The sequence below is a fragment of the Oncorhynchus tshawytscha genome, linkage group LG26 (genome assembly GCF_018296145.1).
Source record: "Oncorhynchus tshawytscha isolate Ot180627B linkage group LG26, Otsh_v2.0, whole genome shotgun sequence".
Taxonomy (NCBI): Eukaryota; Metazoa; Chordata; class Actinopteri; order Salmoniformes; family Salmonidae; genus Oncorhynchus; species Oncorhynchus tshawytscha.
Window position 1 is genome coordinate 14,097,306 of NC_056454.1, and position 20,524 is coordinate 14,117,829.

Consider the following 20,524-nt stretch of genomic DNA (forward strand, 5'->3'; position numbering starts at 1 on the left):
ATCATTATAGACAGATACCATCATGAAAACATTCTATACCAGCATACCCACCACACCTGAATGGTAGGCCAGTAGACTTGGTGCAGTAGGTGAACATTTCAACACTGTCATGTTTACACTTCATTAGTGTTTACATATATATTTCACTCATCAACATAAATAGGTTGCAAATCGAACATTTGAAATTAACGACTGGTTTTCATCTGTGGTTGAAGAGTAGTTACAGCTTTTATAACGTCCAGCAGATGGAGTACGTCGACCGTTCATTAAAAAAAAAAGTTAAATAAAGTTTCTTCACACACCGGAAGGTGAAGAACACAGAGAAAATTATTTTAGGACAAGGAATACAGTCACTGATGTTACACTATTACCAGCCACTCAACAAGCGTACTTAGGGGAGCGCAATTCTGTCGCCTGGGGTAAGTTTCCAGTGTTTCTTTGCCATGTCTGAGAAAGGATATTAATCAAGCAGTTCAGTTTTTGATGAACATTAAATGTTAGGACAAACGTTAGTCGAGCTGATAAAGTTGCAGTTCGCTGAACAAGTGATTCGAGTCACTCATGTGTATCATCTTTCTAAGAATGGGCTAACTGCCTAGACGTGGTTATTGAAAAATGTGATGAAATATAACGAGGTGATTAAAACATTTAAAAAAAATATTGTTCTTGGCGTCTGAATCTGATTAATGTTCATATTTTATGTGAGGCGCAAAGTTTTATATATATAATTTATTAGGTTGTTGTATGCAACAGGGGCTAGTAGATGTGGTATGAAGATTTCAGCCATTTATCCGAATAATTTTTGCTCAATATAAACTATCAGATAACCCATAGTGGTCAAAGATCATTCATGGTTAAAATGGTAAACAGGAGATCTTATCATTCGTTTAGATGTTATGTAGACAGTTTATGGTTTTGTTGATCCAGGGAATAGGGCAGGCTAATCAGTTTGGAGGTATAATACTTTGTGATAATGCATCATCTTTTGTAGCCAAGTTGATTCACCCATCCAGTTCTCTCTAATTCCATGCCTCACTTCATGTTCAAATGGCCATGTCATCAGACTGTCTACTATATATTTCACTTGGAAATATTCTGTAATTACTGTAGGCAAGTTGTCCTTTGTCCTGGGCACATTCTTGTTTTTTCCAAGCACTACACAGCTGATTCAAATGATCAAACTATCATCAAGCTTCAATGATTTGAATCAGGTGTGTAGTGCAAAGTCAAAAACAAAATTGTCACTCATTTGCGTCCCAGGGAACAGGATGAAGAAACACTGCTCTAGCTGTAGGATAGTCACTAAGCAGAACTTTCAGTTGCTCACTGGAGTAATGTAAATAGACCTTGAACACTTAAACAAATGTTGTAGTGCAAACAACACAGCAGATATGAATTTGCTTCTAAAATCCAATTAAAATGAATGGAAATATATGGTTTTCAAAATAGTATCCTACAAGATTCTGCCGTTTTTGCTATTGGAATGATTGCATTGATTTTTCTACTGGTTTGTGCTCCTTGGTAAAATAGAAGATAATATGATATGCTCCCAATTAACCTTCAATTACATATCTTTGCAAAGAGAAAATGTTTATTTTGAATGTGATAAAATATTATGTTTATCTGAATGAACCTCTTTCCTCTCAGAAATGTTCCTGTACATTATTGGACTGGTGGCTTTTTGGTTTGTGTTCCGCTGGTACAGGGAACTCGCAAGAGTACCCAATAAAGGAGAGAAATATGTCTACATCACTGGCTGTGACTCTGGGTTCGGGAACCTTCTGGCCAGACACCTGGACAAGCTGGGCTTCTGTGTGATCGCAGCCTGCTACACTGACAAGGGGGAGGATGAGCTGAAGAAGGTCTCTTCTGAACGATTGAACACAGTCCACCTGGATGTCATCAGCACTGACAGTGTCAACAAAGCAACAGCATTCATCAAAACCTTGGTTGGGGAGAAGGGTGTGTGTCTTTTGAAGTCCAATTTAGCCAAATGTTGCAACTTTTGTAATACTTGGATATTTTGGTATTCAAAATATCCAAGTATCTAGACTGACTGTTGGTCTACTCAATAACTATAATTACTATGCGTCAGATTAAACTGTTGCTATGGAATTTCTAACCACAAACATCCTAAAGGTCCAATGCAGCTGTTATCTCTATCATACTTTCTGGGTAAGAATTAAGTACCTTACTCTGATTTGTTTTTAAATTCAAATAGTCAACAAGAAACAACTTGCTTCTTAGCAAAGAGCAATTTCTCAAGCAAGATTTTTGCTAGGACTGTCTGGGAGTGGTCTGAGTGGGGAGAACTGAAAACTAGCTGCTATTGGTAGACTGGTTTGGATGTCACCGGCCAGGCAAAAACACAATCCCACTAAAACAGTATGACATTTCTTGCAATCTTTTCAAACAGCTCTTACACTAAAAGGGCATTAACATAATGTTTACAATTTCACAGTATTATTCCAGCCTCAATGGTGGAAAAATATACAGTTGAAGTCAGAAGTTTACATGCACCTTAGCCAAATACATTTAAACTCCGTTTTTCACAATTCCTGACATTTAATCCTAGTAAAAAATCCCTGTTTTAGGTCAGTTAGGATCACCACTTTATTTTACGGATGTGAAATGTCAGAATAATAGTAGAGCATTATATATTTCAGCTTTGATTTCTTTCATCACATTCCCAGTGGGTTAGAAGTTTACATACACTCAATTAGTATTTGGTAGCATTGTCTTGAAATTGTTTATCTTGGGTCAAATGTTTTGGGTAGCCTTCCACAAGCTTCCCACAATAAGTTGGGTGAATTTTGGCCCATTCCTCCAAACAGAGCTGGTGTAACTGAGTCAGGTTTGTAGGCTCCTTTGCTCGCACACGCTTTTTGTTCTGCCCACAAATCTTCTATAGGATTGAGGTCAGGGCTTTGTGATGGCCACTCCAATCCCTTGACTTTGTTGTCCTTGAGCCATTTTGCCACAACTTTGAAAGTATGTTTGGGGTCATTGTGCATTTAGAAGACCCATTTGTGACCAAGCTTTAACTTCCTGGCTGATGTCTTGAGATGTTGCTTCAATATGTCCACATAATTTGAATTCCTCATGATGCCATCTATTTTGTGAAGTGCACCTGTCCCTCCTGCAGCAAAGCACCCCCACAACATGGTGCTGCCACCCCTGTGCTTCACGGTTGGGATGGTGTTCTTTGGCTTGCAAGCCTCCCCCTTTTTCCTCCAAACATAACGATGGTAATTATGGCCAAACAGTTCTATTTTTGTTTCATCAGACCAGAGGGCATTTCTCCAAAAAGTATGATCTTTGTCCCCATGTGCAGTTGCAAACCGTAGTCTGGCTTTTTTATGGTGGTTTGGGAGCAGTGGCTTCTTCCTTGCTGAGCGGCCTTTCAGGTTATGTCGCTATAGTACTCGTTTTACTGTGAATATAGATACTTTTATACCTGTTTCCTCCAGCATCTTCACAAGGTCCTTTGCTGTTGTTCTGGGATTCATTTGCACTTTTCACACCTAAGTACGTTCATCAATAGGAGACAACGCGTCTCCTTCCTGAGCGGTATGACGGCTGCGTGGTCCCATGGTGTTTATACTTGCATACTATTGTTTGTACAGATGAACGTGGTACCTTCAGCCGTTTGGAAATTGCTCACAAGGATGAACCAGACTTGTGGAGGTCTACAAAAAATAAATTCTGAGGTCCTGGCTGATTTTTCTTTTGATGTTCCAAGAAATTTGTGGAGTGGTTGAAAAAATAGTTTTAATGACTCCAACCTAAGTGTATGTAAACTTCTGACTTCAACTGTACATATAAAACACAGGAAAATCAGGTGTTTGACTGCACTGGGCCTTTTTAAGTTAACATTTCTCACTGTAAGGTACCTCACTCCCATATGTGACAACTGGCATGTAAGCACTTGTTGACATTTGGATGAAAACATTCCGTGCCTACATCCTTCATTGTGACTACAGCCTGTGTCCTGCTGTGTGTGTGATTTTGTTTGTACAATATGGTCTGCCTTAATATTTTTTTTCAGGTCTGTGGGCTGTGGTGAACAATGCTGGAGTCTCTGTACCATCAGGTCCCTGTGACTGGATGACCGTCGACGACTACAAGTCCATGTTGGATGTTAACCTTATTGGAGTCATTGGTGTGACTCTGAGTGTCCTGCCCCTCATCAAGAAGGCCAGGGGCAGGGTGGTGAATGTGGCCAGCGTGTTTGGGAGGATAAGCGCCTTTGGGGGTCCCTACTGTGTGTCAAAATATGGAGTGGAGGCTTTCAATGACAGTCTACGGTGCGAGGCCTGGCCTTTTGTCTAAGAATATACTGTATCAGGTTTATTTGAATGAGTTCGAGAATTGTAGCAAACTGAATAGTGATGCTCAGAGCATTATTCTCTATGGCTCTGAGTTTATATGGATACTGTATTGCAGACATGTTTTAATGTTTGTTGTGGGACATTTTCTGTTTTTGAATTCCAGGATGAACATGTCAGCGTTTGGAGTTAAAGTCCTGTGTCTTGAACCAGGATTTTTTAAAACAAGTGTGACTGATCTAAATCTCCTGAGAAAGAATGTAAAGACATTGTGGGACAATCTGTCTGAAGAAATCAAAGATCAATATGGACATGATTACCCAGAGAGAGGTACTGTAAAAAAATATATTGTTTACATATTTTTTTTTTTAACAAACAAATATACACATGAACCTGTGCATGCTGCTGTAGTGTGATTGACGCAAATAGGTTCATCAAAACTTGTGTGACAGAATGACAAGCACTCCAAGAACGGGCTGACAGGGATTGCCCAGGGCAAATTAACTGGGCAAGTTAAGTCTGCCTTTGACGTCAGCTTGTTAATGGAGGTAATACCTTTCTTCCAGCAAATGTGACATTGGAGAAGAATGTTGCGACGTTGCTGGATGGGGACCTGATGAAGGTTGTGAGCTGCATGGAGCACGCCATCTCTGCTCTCCACCCTCGGACACGCTACTCACCTGGCTGGGATGCCAAGTTCTTATGGTTGCCAATGTCCTACCTGCCAACTTGGATCGCTGACAAAATGCTCTTAAAAGATATGGCCAAACCAACAGGATCTATTCTTTAATGTTAATGGTTGTCTGACCAAAAGTAAGAACAAGTCTTTATTTACACCCACGGGACAGCAAGAAAAATGCAATTTTTTTCTGATGAGAAAAAAGTATTGCATTTGATTCAACCAATGAATGAAAAATGAACAGAGTTGGGATTTGCATATTGTATTTGTATGGTGTTTCACTGGTCTGATAATAAAATTTAATGGAAAGAGTTTGTGGTTTAGAGGATGTTTTCATTGTGTCCACTTGATACATACAGTAAATTATATTCTGTCTCTAGACCATGAATCCAAACTCTAGTCTAGATCTACTCGGGCTGGGTTTCTGTATAAGCACTTTGTGACATCTGCTGATGTAAATATGTATAAATACATTTGATTAGCTTATAGCTACCCAATCTCATTGAAGGATACAACCAATAGTTGTTTCCTAGGTTACTAAGGGGAGATGGCTGCTGCTGATTATAGTATTATGTGCATTCTACTTTACCTGCTCTGGCTCCCTTCTTCTCATTCATTGGTCTTGAACAACGTCACACTTACACTGCTCTGCTCAATGATACTGTGTGACTTTGCAGAATGGAGTGCACCTTCAAAAGAAAAACATGAGTGACCTAGCCCTAGAGGCAATCAGATGAAAGAGGATGCATTTACCAGGACTATTATGGTCATGTAAACCATTGAAGGTCAACGGGACATATTACACAATCAAGCAGCACAGACCTTCGACACGGCTCCCATTCTGTAGCCCCTCGTAAAGTCTTCTTATAGTAGCTACTGGGAAGCATGTAGGTTGGACTGCGGAACAAACTCCATTCTGCTTTTTTTTATATACTGGATGAGAACACCAAACTTGCAAGTAGCCATGGTAGGTCCAATGTATAATTTACATTACAGAAGATGCTTGTATAGGATGCAAAATGTCCCTAAATTCCTGGATTTTTCAGAAATCCTAGAATTTGTGGAAACTAATGAGAATTTTGTAACCCTAATCCCATGCAAGTGTAAGCAGTAATAATGTTCTACCCTTTTAATGGTCAATTGTGAACAAATTGAATTCAACACAACATACTTATTGCATTTGTGAATATAGGTTTATATATAATTGTGTGGGTATATATTATACATTTTTACATAAACATAACACTGCCAGAAATAAATGACCTTTAACCTTGTTGACAACAGTGTGTGGACTTGTACATTATTTACTTTACAACAGTGTTTATGTACACATTTAGGAGAGACCAGGAGGCCATCTGGTGGTTAGATAAGCGCTATTACAGGTGTTTGCCATTATACAGCTATGATAGAATAGTGTCATGATGAGAAAACCAAATAGACTTAGCCTACTGTATGATTTATAGCAAATTCTTCCTATCAAAAAACAAAAGCTTCCTAATCAAATGTTTACTCTCATTGGATATACCTGTGACTTGCTACCATTAATTTCAACTGCGGAATCAGAAATAATTATTGAAAAAAGAGGGTTGTAGAATTTAGAAGAATTGTAGAATTTTCTGTTCAGCCACGTTCTCTCAAACCAGAAATACGCTTTTAGGTATTATCTTTCAACCTGCCAGACATGTATACTATGTCAAATGAAAAGCTGTGAGCTGCTTGCAGCCAAGTTTGCTTATGACCAGGTGACTGCTGTGATTATGGCAAACTAATTATATAATCCTTCAGGTGTGTACCAGTTCTGTAAGCAAGATAGACAAGGAGTATGGCGATGGAGGACTCAGACAAACAACTGCATCTGAAAAGAAACAGAATAATTATACTGTAGGCCTACTCTAAACCCGAAGCTATTGTCTTAATTTGAAAACTCACCTGATTTAATATGGTTCTTTAGAGCCTATTCCTCTTTATCAATATAGTTATGCTGTTTGTATTATACTGGCAAACATGTCAACTTTTCAAATGAATGAGTAATTGGAATACGAATGGATGAAGACTCAGCTTTCTCTGGTGTAAGTGTTTTGAAGGAAAGACAAGATTATAATATGTTATTGAAAAGGTACCATTATATAACTGAAATGTGACTCCCTACAGGTCTTTCCTGTGGTGTCTGAAGAGAATATTCTATTAGATTTTTTTCAGGTGAGATTGATACAGTTCCTTATCTTTAATAACTTTATAACATTACTTTCTTTATTACATTGCTTGATTGATTATGCAAGAAATAATGTTGTCATGTTATGCGTGTCTGTTTTAGGCACACTTGGCTCTATCCTGCATACTCATTTCAGTTACAGCCATAGCCATCGCCTGGTTTATTAGAGATTCTTTCAAAGTTGAAGATTTTGACCAGAAACATGTCTTTATCACGGGCTGTGATAGCGGATTTGGAAATTTGGTGGCAAGGCAGCTTGACCAAAATGGGTTTCATGTAATAGCCGCATGTCTCACGGAGAAAGGTGAATCGGAATTGAAGGCTGCGGCCTCTCCCAGACTGAAGACAGTTCTGTTCAATGTTACCGACAGTCCGAGCATCGAGAGTGCGGTGGAGTTTGTGCGCGCGGAGGTTGGAGAGCGAGGTAAGTGAGGAAGGCAGCATGGGGGTAGATAGGGTGCCAGTCAGAGTCGAGCACCGGGCGAGATAAAAATGAGATAGGGGTGCTTGACTAACCGAAACTGACCCATACATCTGCATATTTTCAAACCGCCTTGAGAGCTGCTGAGGAAACATCTAGAAAGCCTACCGTAACATTATCTAGACACAGTGATGAGAACATTGACAAACTTTTGTTGGTCACCAGACAAGTTTACTCTGAATCACATAAATGGTCTATGTGATTTGAATTAGATGCCAAATTGGAATATTCTTGCTTTAAACACTAAACACTAAAACATATTGATTTATGGCTATCCCAAGCTTTGAAATATTACTACTGCACTTACTGTAGCCCAACCCATTTAGAATGAAATATTTGGTGCAAGATCCACAACCATGTCATGCATCCTTTACCTCTTTCCACATGCAGATTAGTGAATGGAATATTTAAGACACCTTTGCTTCACATATCCAGCCCTGATTAAAGATGAATTAATTGCCTTTTGACATTCCCAGAATTCATCTAGCTATTGATAGGACACATATTGCAGTAGGGGGCATCACTCTAGGATTACATGTAGTAGAAAAGAGTGTGTGTTACACTGCAACTGTTCTGTAGAGTAACTGTAGTATCTCTTTCTACCCACATTTCTCATCATATAAGAGTACTCTAATACTTGATAATGCTGTATCACATGTCGTTATTGTAGGAAATCTCCTTCCCTCTCTGTATCACAGGTCTCTGGGGGCTGATCAACAACGCTGGGAGGTCCACACCTATAGGCCCCACTGAATGGATGCAGTTGGAGGACTTCAAGAAAGTTCTAGATGTGAATTTAATAGGTCTGATTGACGTGACCCTGAAGTTCCTCCCACTCTTAAAGAAGGCTCAAGGAAGGGTGGTCAATGTTGCCAGTATTCTGGGGAGGCTTGCCCTCAACGGAGGAGGCTACTGCCTATCTAAGTATGGTGTGGAGGCCTTCTCTGACAGCCTTAGGTACTGTGGCATTGTTTTACAGTATAATGAACTCAGTAAACTAGGGATTGATTTCCAAGCATTCTATTACGGAACTGCAACTGTGCGACGCTGTGCTGGGTAGATTCGCACCACAGAGTTATTCATAGATTTAAGCATCTTAGTGTATTAGCTAGATAACGACTAAGCTGCTTGCTCTTATGTTCAGGCGGGATATGCAGCATTTTGGTGTAAAAGTGAGTATCATTGAGCCTGGTTTCTTCAAGACGGGTGTGACCAGGCTGGACCTCATTGAAGCAGACCTGCAGAGACTGTGGAACCGTCTCCCTGAGGAGGTCAAGCACTCATATGGACCCAAATTCTTTGACGAATGTGAGTAAATACTGTGTACTGTATGTTTTTTTGAAATGGTTGAGTCATGTCATTACAATGCTGAAACGTTCATGTCTGATTCTCATCCATTTCATGTGGTCTATTACAGATGTAAAAGCTCAGGATTTCTCCATGGGTCTCCTGTGCAGTTCAGACATCTCCAAGGTGACCAGTTGCATGCAGCATGCCCTCACAGCCCGCCACCCGCGGACCCGCTACTCACCTGGTTGGGATGCTAAGCTCATCTGGATCCCCCTGTCCTACCTCCCTGCGTTCATAGCAGACTTCACAGTCGCTGTTCTACTTCCTGTCCCCAAAGACGACAGAAAGAGCCATGCAAACCAAGTGGGTGTGGCAAACACATGAGCCACTGGACTCTTTCCTTTATCAATCACGTCTATGATACGTTTTAGATTGATTTATATTCATGATTTGCATTTCAAGGATGTTGATACTACACTGAATAAAAATATAAGTGCAACATGTAAGGTGTTGGTCCCATGTTTTGCCATACACACAAAAAAAAGCATATTTCTCTCTATTTGTTGTGCGCAAATTTGTTTACATCCCTGTTAGTGAGCATTTCTCCATTGCTAAGATAATCCATCCACCTGACAGGTGTGGTATATCAAGAAGCTTATTAGAAGCTAGCCAGGAGCTAGCCAGAAGCTAGCCCAGAAGCTAATCCAGAAGCTAATCAGAAGCTAGTTAGCTTCTTTACTGGCAAATCGTTAGTATTCAGCTAACCACGGTTTGTGGTCATCAGCTATCCTTTAGCTCGAAAATCTATCGGCAGTTTTGTACGGCGCAGCGCGGCTCGGAACGGAACATACCGGACCAATTTTTCTCTCCATGTCCCTGGATTTCAACTGCTCTCTGGACATTCATACCCGGATCTCACAGCTAGCTAGCTGCTATCCGTGTGACTATCGGCTTTCGTCGATTCCGGAGCAAACATCAATTATTCCGGAGCTAGCCAGCTCCGTCAATCACTCCTGAGTTCCATCAATCACACCTGGGCTGCAGTCACCTATCCGGACCCGTTTTACTGCCTACGCGGAGCCCCACCGGGCCTTCACAACTGGACTGCCGACGTTATCTACCCGAAGGAGATCCGTCTGGCTCCTCCGTCGTGTCGTTACCTGAACGCCCATCTGCGGCCTGCTAACCGTTAGTGTCTTACCGGCTGCTATCTGAATAGACAATCGGACAATTTATTTATTTTTATTATTATGTTTTCTTCTTGGGCCTCTATAACTATATCTATTGTTTTTATTTTTGTTGTTGTTGTGTGATTTGGATTAATCCCCTCTACCACACGGAACCACACTAATCTACTGACGGAACGCAAGAGGTGGCTAACAACAGACCTCCATCCTATGCTAGCTTGCTACCGATGGCCTGGCTAGCTGTCTAAATCGCCGTGACCCCCAACCAACATCTCCACTCACTGGACCCTTTTGATCACTCGACTAAGCATGCCTCTCCTTAATGTCAATATGTCTTGTCCATTGCTGTTCTGGTTAGTGTTTATTGGCTTATTTCACTGTAGAGCCTCTAGTCCTGCTCACTATACCTTATCCAACCTATTAGTTCCACCACCCACACATGCAATGACATCTCCTGCTTTCAATGATGTTTCTAGAGACAATCTCTCTCTCTTCATCACTCAATACCTAGGTTTACCTCCACTGTATTCACATCCTACCATACCTTTGTCTGTACATTATACCTTGATGCTATTTTATCGCCCCCAGAAACCTCCTTTTACTCTCTGTTCCAGACGTTCTAGACGACCAATTCTTATTGCTTTTAGCCGCACCCTTATTCTACTCCTCCTATGTTCCTCTGGCGATGTAGAGGTGAATCCAGGCCCTGCAGTGCCTAGCTCCACTCCTATTCCCCAGGCGCTCTCTTGTGACGACTTCTGTAACCGTAATAGCCTTGGTTTCATGCATGTTAACATTAGAAGCCTCCTCCCTAAGTTTGTTCTATTCACTGCCTTAGCACACTCTGCCAACCCGGATGTTCTAGCTGTGTCTGAATCCTGGTTTAGGAAGACCACCAAAAATTCAGACATTTTAATTCCAAACTACAACATTTTCAGACAAGATAGAACTGCCAAAGGGGGCGGTGTTGCAATCTACTGCAAAGATAGCCTGCAGAGTTCTGTCCTACTATCCAGGTCTGTACCCAAACAATTTGAACTTCTACTTTTAAAAATCCACCTCTCTAAAACAAGTCTCTCACCGTTGCCGCCTGCTATAGACCACCCTCTGCCCCCAGCTGTGCTCTGGACACCATATGTGAACTGATTGCCCCCATCTATCCCCAGAGCTCGTGCTGCTAGGCGACCTAAACTGGAACATGCTTAACACCACAGCCATCCTACAATCTAACCTTGATGCCCTCAATCTCACACAAATTATCAATGAACCTACCAGGTACCTCCCCAAAGCCTTAAACACTGGCACCCTCATAGATATCATCCTAACCAACTTCCCCGCTAAATACACCTCTGCTGTCTTCAACCAAGATCTCAGCGATCACTGCCTCATTGCCTGCATCCGTAATGGGTCAGCGGTCAAACGACCTCCACTCATCACTGTAAAACGCTCCCTGAAACACTTCAGCGAGCAGGCCTTTCTAATCGACCTGGCCGGGGTATCCTGGAAGGATATTGATCTCATCCCGTCAGTAGAGGATGCCTGGATATTTTTTTAAATGCCTTCCTACCATCTTAAATAAACATGCCCCATTCAAGAAATTTAGAACCAGGAACAGATATAGCCCTTGGTTCTCCCCAGACCTGACTGCCCTTAACCAACACAAAAACATCCTATGGCGTTCTGCATTAGCATCGAACAGCCCCCGTGATATGCAGCTGTTCAGGGAAGCCAGAAACCATTATACACAGGCAGTTAGAAAAGCCAAGGCTAGCTTTTTCAAGCAGAAATTTGCTTCCTGCAACACTAACTCAAAAAAGTTCTGGGACACTGTAAAGTCCATGGAGAATAAGAACACCTCCTCCCAGCTGCCCACTGCACTGAAGATAGGAAACACTGTCACCACTGATAAATCCACCATAATTGAGAATAAGCATTTTTCTACGGCTGGCCATGCTTTCCACCTGGCTACTCCTACCCCGGTCAACAGCACTGCACCCCCAACAGCAACTCGCCCAAGCCTTCCCCATTTCTCCTTCTCCCAAATCCATTCAGCTGATGTTCTGAAAGAGCTGCAAAATCTGGACCCCTACAAATCAATCTGGACCCTTTCTTTCTAAAATTATCTGCCAAAATTGTTGCCACCCCTATTACTAGCCTGTTCAACCTCTCTTTCGTGTCGTCTGAGATTCCCAAAGATTGGAAAGCAGCTGCGGTCATCCCCCTCTTCAAAGGGGGGGACACTCTTGACCCAAACTGCTACAGACCTATATCTATCCTACCATGCCTTTCTAAGGTCTTCGAAAGCCAAGTCAACAAACAGATTACCGACCATTTCGTATCTCACCATACCTTCTCTGCTATGCAATCTGGTTTCAGAGCTGGTCATGGGTGCACCTCAGCCACACTCAAGGTCCTAAACGATATCTTAACCGCCATCGATAAGAAACATTACTGTGCAGCTGTATTCATTGATCTGGCCAAGGCTTTCGACTCTGTCAATCACCACATCCTCATCGGCAGACTCGACAGCCTTGGTTTCTCAAATGATTGCCTCGCCTGGTTCACCAACTACTTCTCTGATAGAGTTCAGTGTGTCAAATCGGAGGGTCTGCTGTCCGGTCCTCTGGCAGTCTCTATGGGGTGCCACAGGGTTCAATTCTTGGACTGACTCTCTTCTCTGTATACATCAATGAGGTCGCTCTTGCTGCTGGTGAGTCTCTGATCCACCTCTACGCAGACGACACCATTCTGTATACTTCCGGCCCTTCTTTGGACACTGTGTTAACAACCCTCCAGGCAAGCTTCAATGCCATACAACTCTCCTTCCGTGGTCTCCAATTGCTCTTAAATACAAGTAAAACTAAATGCATGCTCTTCAACCGATCGCTACCTGCACCTACCCGCCTGTCCAACATCACTACTCTGGACGGCTCTGACTTAGAATACGTGGACAACTACAAATACTTAGGTGTCTGGTTAGACTGTAAACTCTCCTTCCAGACCCATATCAAACATCTCAAATCCAAAGTTAAATCTAGAATTGGCTTCCTATTTCGCAACAAAGCATCCTTCACTCATGCTGCCAAACATACCCTTGTAAAACTGACCATCCTACCAATCCTCGACTTTGGCGATGTCATTTACAAAATTGCCTCCAATACCCTACTCAACAAATTGGATGCAGTCTATCACAGTGCAATCTGTTTTGTCACCAAAGCCCCATATACTACCCACCACTGCGACCTGTAGGCTCTCGTTGACTGGCCCTCGCTTCATACTCTTCGCCAAACCCACTGGCTCCAGGTCATCTACAAGACCCTGCTAGGTAAAGTCCCCCCTTGTCTCAGCTCACTGGTCACCATAGCAGCACCCACCTGTAGCACACGCTCCAGCAGGTATATCTCTCTAGTCACCCCCAAAACCAATTCTTTCTTTGGCCGCCTCTCCTTCCAGTTCTCTGCTGCCAATGACTGGAACGAACTACAAAAATCTCTGAAACTGGAAACACTTATCTCCCTCACTAGCTTTAAGCACCAACTGTCAGAGCAGCTCACAGATTACTGCACCTGTACATAGCCCACCTATAATTTAGCCCAAACAACTACCTCTTTCCCAACTGTATTTAATTAATTAATTTATTTTGCTCCTTTGCACCCCATTATTTTTATTTCTACTTTGCACATTCTTCCATTGCAAAACTACCATTCCAGTGTTTTACTTGCTATATTGTATTTACTTTGCCACCATGGCCTTTTTTACCTTTACCTCCCTTCTCACCTCATTTGCTCACATTGTTTATAGACTTGTTTATACTGTATTATTGACTGTATGTTTGTTTTACTCCATGTGTAACTCTGTGTCGTTGTATCTGTCGAACTGCTTTGCTTTATCTTGGCCAGGTCGCAATTGTAAATGAGAACTTGTTCTCAACTTGCCTACCTGGTTAAATAAAGGTAAATACATAAATAAACAGCATGATCATTACACAGGGGCACCTTGTGCTGGGGACAATAAAAGTCTGAGGAGTATTTCTTCCAATAATAAAGCCATTTTGTGGGGAAAAATACATTCTAATTGTCTGGTTCTGGCTCCCCAGTGTGTGAGCCTGGCTGCTAAATGGGTGGGCCTATACCCTCCAAGGCCCACCCATGGCTGCACCCCTGCCCAGTCATATGAAATCCCAAAAAATGAATTTATTATACACTATAGATATACACAAGTATGTGGACACCCCTTCAAATTAGTGGATTTGGCTATTTCAGCCATACCCGTTGCTGACAGGTGTATAAAATCGAGCACACAGCCATGCAATCTCCATAGACAAAAATTAGCAGTAGAATGGCCTTTCTGAAGAGCTCAGTGACCTTCAACGTGGCAGTATCATAGGATGCCACCTTTCCAACAAGTCAGTTCATCAAATTTCTGCCCTGCTAGAGCTGCCCCGGTCAACTGTAAGTGCTGTTATTGTGAAGTGGAAATGTCTAGGAGCATCAGATCAGCTGCAAAGGTGTAGGCCACACAAGCTCACAAAGCAGAACATTGCCTCTGGAAGCAACGTCAGCACTGTTCATCGGGAGCTTCTTGAAATGTGTTTCCTTGGCAGAGCAGCCGCACACAAGCCTAAGATCACCATGTGCAATGACAAGCATTGGCTGGAGTGGTGTAAAGCTTGCCACCATTGTACTCTGGAGCAGTGGAAACGAGTTCTCTGGGGTGATGAATCACACTTCACTATCTGGCAGTCGGATAGACGAATTTGGGTTTGGCGGATGCCAGGAGAACGCTACCTGCCCCAATGCATAGTGCCAACTGTAAAGTTTGGTAGAGGAGGAATAATGTTTTGGGGCTGTTTTCCATGGTTCGGGCTAGGCCCCTTAGTTCCAGTGAAGGGAATTCTTAACCCTACACAATACTTTCACAAGTGTAGAGAGGAGTAGGCAGTCGTAGGTTTAGAACTCCTGTGTTTATTAAAGCACTATACACACACACACACGTTCAACAGTTTGGGGTCACTTAAAGATGTCCTTGTTTTTGAAAGAAAAGCATTTTTTTGTACATTAAAATAACATCAAATTGATCAGACATACAGTGTAGACATTGTTAATGCTGTAAATGACTATTGTAGGTGGAAGAGCCTGATTTTTTATGGATTATCTACATAGGCGTACAGAGGCCCATTATTAGCAACCATCACTCCTGTGTTCCAATGGCACTTTGTGTTAGCTTATACAAGTTTATCATTTTAAAAGGGTAATTTATCATTAGAAAACCCTTTTTCAATTATGTTAGCACAGCTGAAAACTGTTGTTCTGATTAAATAAGTTAGAAAACTGGCCTTCTTTAGATTAGTTGAGTATCTGGAGCATCAGCATTTTTGGGTTCGATTACAGGCTTAAAATGGCCAGAAACAAAAACTTCTGAAACTCATCAGTCTATTCGTGTTCTGAGAAATGAAGGCGAGAAATTGCCAATAAGCTGAAGATTTCGTACAACGCTGTGTACTACTCCCTTCACAGAACAACGCAAATGTGCTCTAACCAGAATAGAAAGAGGAGTGGGAGGCCCCGGTGCACAACTGAGCAAGAGGACAAGTACATTAGAGTGTCTATTTTGAGAAACAGATGCCTCACAAGTCCTCAACTGGCAGCTTCATTAAAAAAACACCAGTCTCAATGTCAACAGTGAAGAGGCGACTCCAGGATGCTGGCCTTCTGTTCCTCTGTCCACTGTCTGTGTTCTTTTGCCCATCTTAATCTTTTATTTTTATTGGCCAGTCGAAGATATGGCTTTTTCTTTGCAACTCTGCCTAGAAGGCCAGCATCCCGGAGTTGCCTCTTCACTGTTGACATTGAGACTGGTGTTTTGCGGGCACTGCGGTGACGATCGGCCTGCACCTTCTACCGGAGGATGACGCATTGGAGACGGGTGTGTGCTGTGTTCCATACCTCCTCAGCATGCCGGAACCAATCGTCCACCACAGGAGCCTCAATCCGACTCCGGTGCTAGGTTGCCAGGGCCGGCTCATAGCCTAGAACACACTGAAATAGTGTGAGGTTAGTGGAGGAGTGATGGAGGGAGTTTTGTGCGTATTCTTCCCAAGGCAGAAACGCAGCCCACTCCCCGGCCGGTCCTGACAGTACCTACAAAAGTACCTACCCAGTTCCTGATTTACCCTTTCCACCTGCCCATTTGATTGGGGACGGTACCCGGAGGTGATGCAGACCGTGTCAGTGATGCTGACAGTCGTTCCATGAAGGCCTTCCACACACGGGAGGTGAACTGAGGACCACGGTCAGACATCATGTCCTCTGGAATCCCGTAGTGCCAGAAGGTGTGAGAGAAGAGAGCCTCCGCGGTCTGCATGGCTGTAGTGAGACCAGGCAGAGGAATCAAATGACAGGCTTTGGAAAACTAGTCCACAACGACCAGGGTGGTGGTGTGCCCCTCCGAAGGGGGAAGGTCTGTGACAAAGACCACGGAGAGATGGGACCAGGGTCATTGTAGAACCGGAAGTGGGTGGAGTTTGCCATAGGGGAGGTGTCTCGGTGTCTTGCTCTGTGTGCAAGTGGAGCAGGAAGAGACATAAACCCGGACGTCCTGGGCCAGTTGATAGTACTGGCTATACCCTGGTTCCCCGACACAGGTGCTGTGTGTGCCCAGGCGAGGAGACGGTCCCACACATCAGAGGGCACATAGGTATGTGGGCAGGTGAGGGTTCTTGTCACAGGTCTCGACCGATGTCGCGTCCACATTCTACACGACAGGAGTCACAATGCGGAACAGGGGAATAATGGGTGTCACTTTCTCCCTTCGATCCCTTGTGGCATGCACCCGGGACAACACATCGCCCTTGATGTTCTTAGATCCCGGCCGGTAGGAGAGGGTAAAGTCAAACCTGGCGAAGAATAGGGCCCACATGGCCTGATGCGGTTTCAGCCTCTTCGCTGCTTGAATATACTCTAGGTTCCGGTGGTCCGTCCGAACAAGGAATTGTTGTTGAGCACGCTCCAGCCAGTGCCACCATGTTTTCAGCACCTTCTTGACGGCCAGCAACTCCCGATCCCCCACTTTGTAATTCTGCTCTGCGGGAGACAGTTTCCGTAAGTAGAAGGCACATGGATGGAGCTTAGATGGAAATCCAGTCCGTTGGGAGAGAACAGCCCCTACTCCAACCTCGGAGGCGTCCACCTCCACGATGAAGGGCAGTGACGGGTCAGGACGAGCCAGAACAGGTGCATTCGTAAAACGTTCCTTGAGCGCACGGAAGTCTTCATTGGCCTCCTCAGTCCATCGCAGTTGTCTAGGACCTCCCTTCAGGAGGGAGGCGAGAGGGGCCACCACTGTGCTGAAACCCCCAATGAAGGGCCTGAAATAGTTGGCAAACCCTAGGAAGCGATGCACTGCCATTATGTTGGATGGAACAGGCCACAACCGTACTGCACTGACCCTTTGCTCTTCCATCTCCACTCCCGCAGTAGATATGCTAGAGCCCAGTAAGGAGACCACCTGCTAGAAGAAAAGGCACTTCTCCGCCTTGGCGTACAGGTGATGACCTATCAACCTCTCTAAGATGGACCTGACATGAGAGACATGTTGCTCGCGTGTAGTGGAGTACACCAAGATTTTGTCTATGTACACCACTACACAGCAACCCAACATGTCTCTAAACACCTCGTTAATGAAGGATTGAAACACAGAGGGTGCACCCAGCTCGTCCTCCTGTGAGGAGTAGGGCATTACCCTGTATTCGTAGTGCTGGTGCTGAAGGCGGTCTTCCATTCATCCACCTCTCTGATGCGCTCCAGGTTGTAGGCACTGCGTGAATCCAATTTGGTAAAGTACTGAGCACCGTGCATCTGTTCGATCACAGTGGGTATGAGAGGCAGGGGATAACTGGATTTAACAGTTGCCTTATTCAGTGTCTGGTAATCAATACTGGGGCGGAGCAATCTGTCCTTCTTCATGAAAAAGAAGCTGGAGGAGGCCGGAGAGGTGGACGGATGGAGGAATCCTTGGGCCAGCGCCTGGCACGAGTTTTCGAAGAAGCCACCTGTAGGTCCCAGGATTCCTCCAGGAAAAGGGACGTGGGTGGCCTGGTCCAGACTTTCCATGGAGGTGGCACAGATAGACACTTCCCCTGACACTCCTGCGACCAACCCAACAACCTCCTCTTTGTCCAACGATATACTGAGGTTATGGAACTGTAACCAGGGGAAAAATAAAACTACGGGGTGTGCAGGAGAGTCTAAGATGAGGAAAGTGATGCGTTCATGGTGGTTTTGAGAAACTGTGAGGAAAATGGGAATCGTGATCTAGCACACCAGTCCGGTTCCTAATGGGGATGGTTGTCTAGGGCATGGACTGGGATAAGGGGTTGTGAAGGAACTAGAGGAATGCATATTGATAAGGCCACTGACCGGTCTAGGAAATTGCCTGCAGAAGCTGAGGCCAGTAGCGCAGGACTCATTGGGGAGCCAGGACAGTCTAGGAAGGTGACAGGAAGGAGGACGAGCTGGGTGGACAGAGAGAAGCAAGGCACGTCCACGCCTTCCTGGGAAGGTGCAGGAGTGCTCCTCGGCCTGTCGCTTCCTCGCCTGGTTCTCCTCCAGGGGTGGTCCGACTCCCCGCAGTAGGAGTAGAGACCCTGTTGACGGCTGCGTTGACATCCCTCTGGGGGAAGGTGTGTCGTGCCTATCACCATGGGCTCAACCTCGCTGGAGGTTCCTGGGAGAGACCCGAGCCCCCGGGATGGGCGACGATGGCACGCAGGAAATGATCCAGGCAGATGGCCATGGCGATGAGCTGGTCCAGCGTGAGGTCCTCATCGAGACAGGCCAGCTCGGTCTGGACGTCTGCCTGTAGCCCGCTGTGGAAAACCGTCAACAAGGCCTGGTCGCTCCAGCCATTGGACGCAGACACTGTCCTGGACCCCTGATGTAGGCAGGTCCTCTGTAGGATGGTCGCAAACAGCACAGAAGAGTTGTGTGAAGCGCTCATAGGACTGCATTTCTGGACCGCCCCTCTCCCAGACGGCGTGTGCCCACTCCAGAACCCTGCCTGTCAGCACCGAGCTCACCAAGGCCACCTTGTCCCTCTCGGAGGCCGTCCCAGCATGACGGGCAAGGTGGAGGTCACACTGCAGGAGAAACCCCCTACAATGAGCTGGGGTGCCGTCAAACCACTCCGGGAGGGGCAGGTGGACATTGCTGATTGGACCAGGTGATTTAGATGGTGGTGGGGTGGATGGAACAACCATGGGGAGCTGGGAAGTTGGTGGTGTAGCATGCACCTGGCGTACGGTCCGGAGCACCTCGTCCATGGCAGTCCAGGCATGAGTCGTGGTATAGGAGCTTCGCTCCTATAACGGAGATGTTGGGATGTCCTGATGCTTCCTGTTTTCTTGGGTCAGTCATTCTGTCACAAGTGTAGAGAGGAGTAGGCAGGAGGTAATCACAGGTTTAGAACTACTGAGTTAATTAAAGCACTATATATTTAAAAGCGAAATGAAACCCAAAGTGCAAAATAATAAAGTACTCAGGAAATAGTAGGAGAGCTTCCTCTCAGGAAAACAAGCAACATTTACAATGACCGACAAAGACAAATGACAGAGGGAGTATACCTACAGTGATAGAGTGGGGATTGGAACCAGGTGTGTGTAATGATTACGAGACAAGTCTGGGGTTGACAAGTGAAGGGAGTTTGCCAGCAGCAGGTTCGGCAGCAGCTAGAAGGCCGGCGACGCCGGACAGGAGGGGGAGCCAAAGCGAAGGTTGGTGTGACACATACAATGTGCTTCCAATTTAGTGTCAACAATTTGGGGAAGGTCCTTTCCTGAGTCAGCATGACAATGCCTCCGCGCACAAAGCGAGGTCCATACAGAAATGGTTTGTCGAGATCGGTGTGGAAGAACTTGACTGGCCTGCACAGAACCCTGACCTCAACCCCATCGAACACCAGGCTTAAGAAATGTTACAACATCTACAGGAAAGCCTTCCCAGAAGAGTGGAGGCTGTTATTGCAGCAAAGGGGGACCGACTCCATATTAATGCCCATGATTTTGGAATGAGCTGTTCAACGAGCAGGTGTCCACATACCTTTGGTCATGTAGTGTATGAACTGTAAATCAGTAATATCTTTGAAATTGTTGCATGTTGCATTGTTCAGTAAAATAGATACTCAATGATGTACACTATCAGTCAAACGTTTTAGAATACCTACTCATTCAAGTTTTTTCTTTATTTTGTACTATTTTCTACATTGTAGAATAATAGTGAAGACATCAAAACTATGAAATAACACATATGGAATCATGTAGTAACCAAAAAAGTGTTTTAAAAAATCTAAATA

The 20,524-nt window shown here is 44.3% G+C and overlaps 2 protein-coding genes across 3 annotated transcripts; both read left to right on the forward strand.

Moving 5' to 3' along the window:
• The first annotated feature begins 283 nt into the window (after nucleotides 1-283).
• On the forward strand, nucleotides 284-5,319 carry dhrs9 (dehydrogenase/reductase (SDR family) member 9). Its single transcript, XM_024388947.2, has 5 exons — nucleotides 284-419; nucleotides 1,648-1,962; nucleotides 4,049-4,307; nucleotides 4,495-4,658; nucleotides 4,895-5,319. Exons 2-5 carry the CDS (start codon nucleotides 1,650-1,652, stop codon nucleotides 5,116-5,118), a joined length of 960 nt encoding a protein of 319 aa, XP_024244715.1. The 5' UTR covers nucleotides 284-419; nucleotides 1,648-1,649; the 3' UTR covers nucleotides 5,119-5,319.
• Nucleotides 5,320-5,435: 116 nt separating this feature from the next.
• On the forward strand, nucleotides 5,436-9,493 carry rdh1 (retinol dehydrogenase 1). Of its 2 annotated transcripts, none has more exons than XM_024388945.2 (6): nucleotides 5,436-5,974; nucleotides 7,159-7,206; nucleotides 7,322-7,643; nucleotides 8,399-8,657; nucleotides 8,845-9,008; nucleotides 9,118-9,493. In XM_024388945.2, the coding sequence occupies exons 1-6, from the start codon at nucleotides 5,945-5,947 to the stop codon at nucleotides 9,372-9,374; spliced, it is 1,080 nt and encodes a 359-aa protein (XP_024244713.1). In that variant the 5' UTR covers nucleotides 5,436-5,944; the 3' UTR covers nucleotides 9,375-9,493. The 2 variants fall into 2 exon arrangements, with proteins under 2 accessions (XP_024244713.1, XP_024244714.1); XM_024388946.2 differs by lacking the exon at nucleotides 5,436-5,974 and adding an exon at nucleotides 6,637-7,076.
• Nucleotides 9,494-20,524: the final 11,031 nt, after the last annotated feature.

Bases quoted from the DNA above. Each gene is read 5' to 3' on its own strand.
- dhrs9 (XM_024388947.2), top strand. From the start codon at position 1,650: ATGTTCCTGTACATTATTGGACTGGTGGCTTTTTGGTTTGTGTTCCGC. The intron at 4,308-4,494 runs GTGCGAGGCCTG...TTTGAATTCCAG, and splicing joins GCTTTCAATGACAGTCTACG to GATGAACATGTCAGCGTTTG. The intron at 4,659-4,894 runs GTACTGTAAAAA...CCTTTCTTCCAG, and splicing joins ACATGATTACCCAGAGAGAG to CAAATGTGACATTGGAGAAG.
- rdh1 (XM_024388945.2), top strand. From the start codon at position 5,945: ATGAGAACACCAAACTTGCAAGTAGCCATG. The intron at 5,975-7,158 runs GTAGGTCCAATG...GACTCCCTACAG, and splicing joins CAAACTTGCAAGTAGCCATG to GTCTTTCCTGTGGTGTCTGA. The intron at 9,009-9,117 runs GTGAGTAAATAC...GGTCTATTACAG, and splicing joins ACCCAAATTCTTTGACGAAT to ATGTAAAAGCTCAGGATTTC.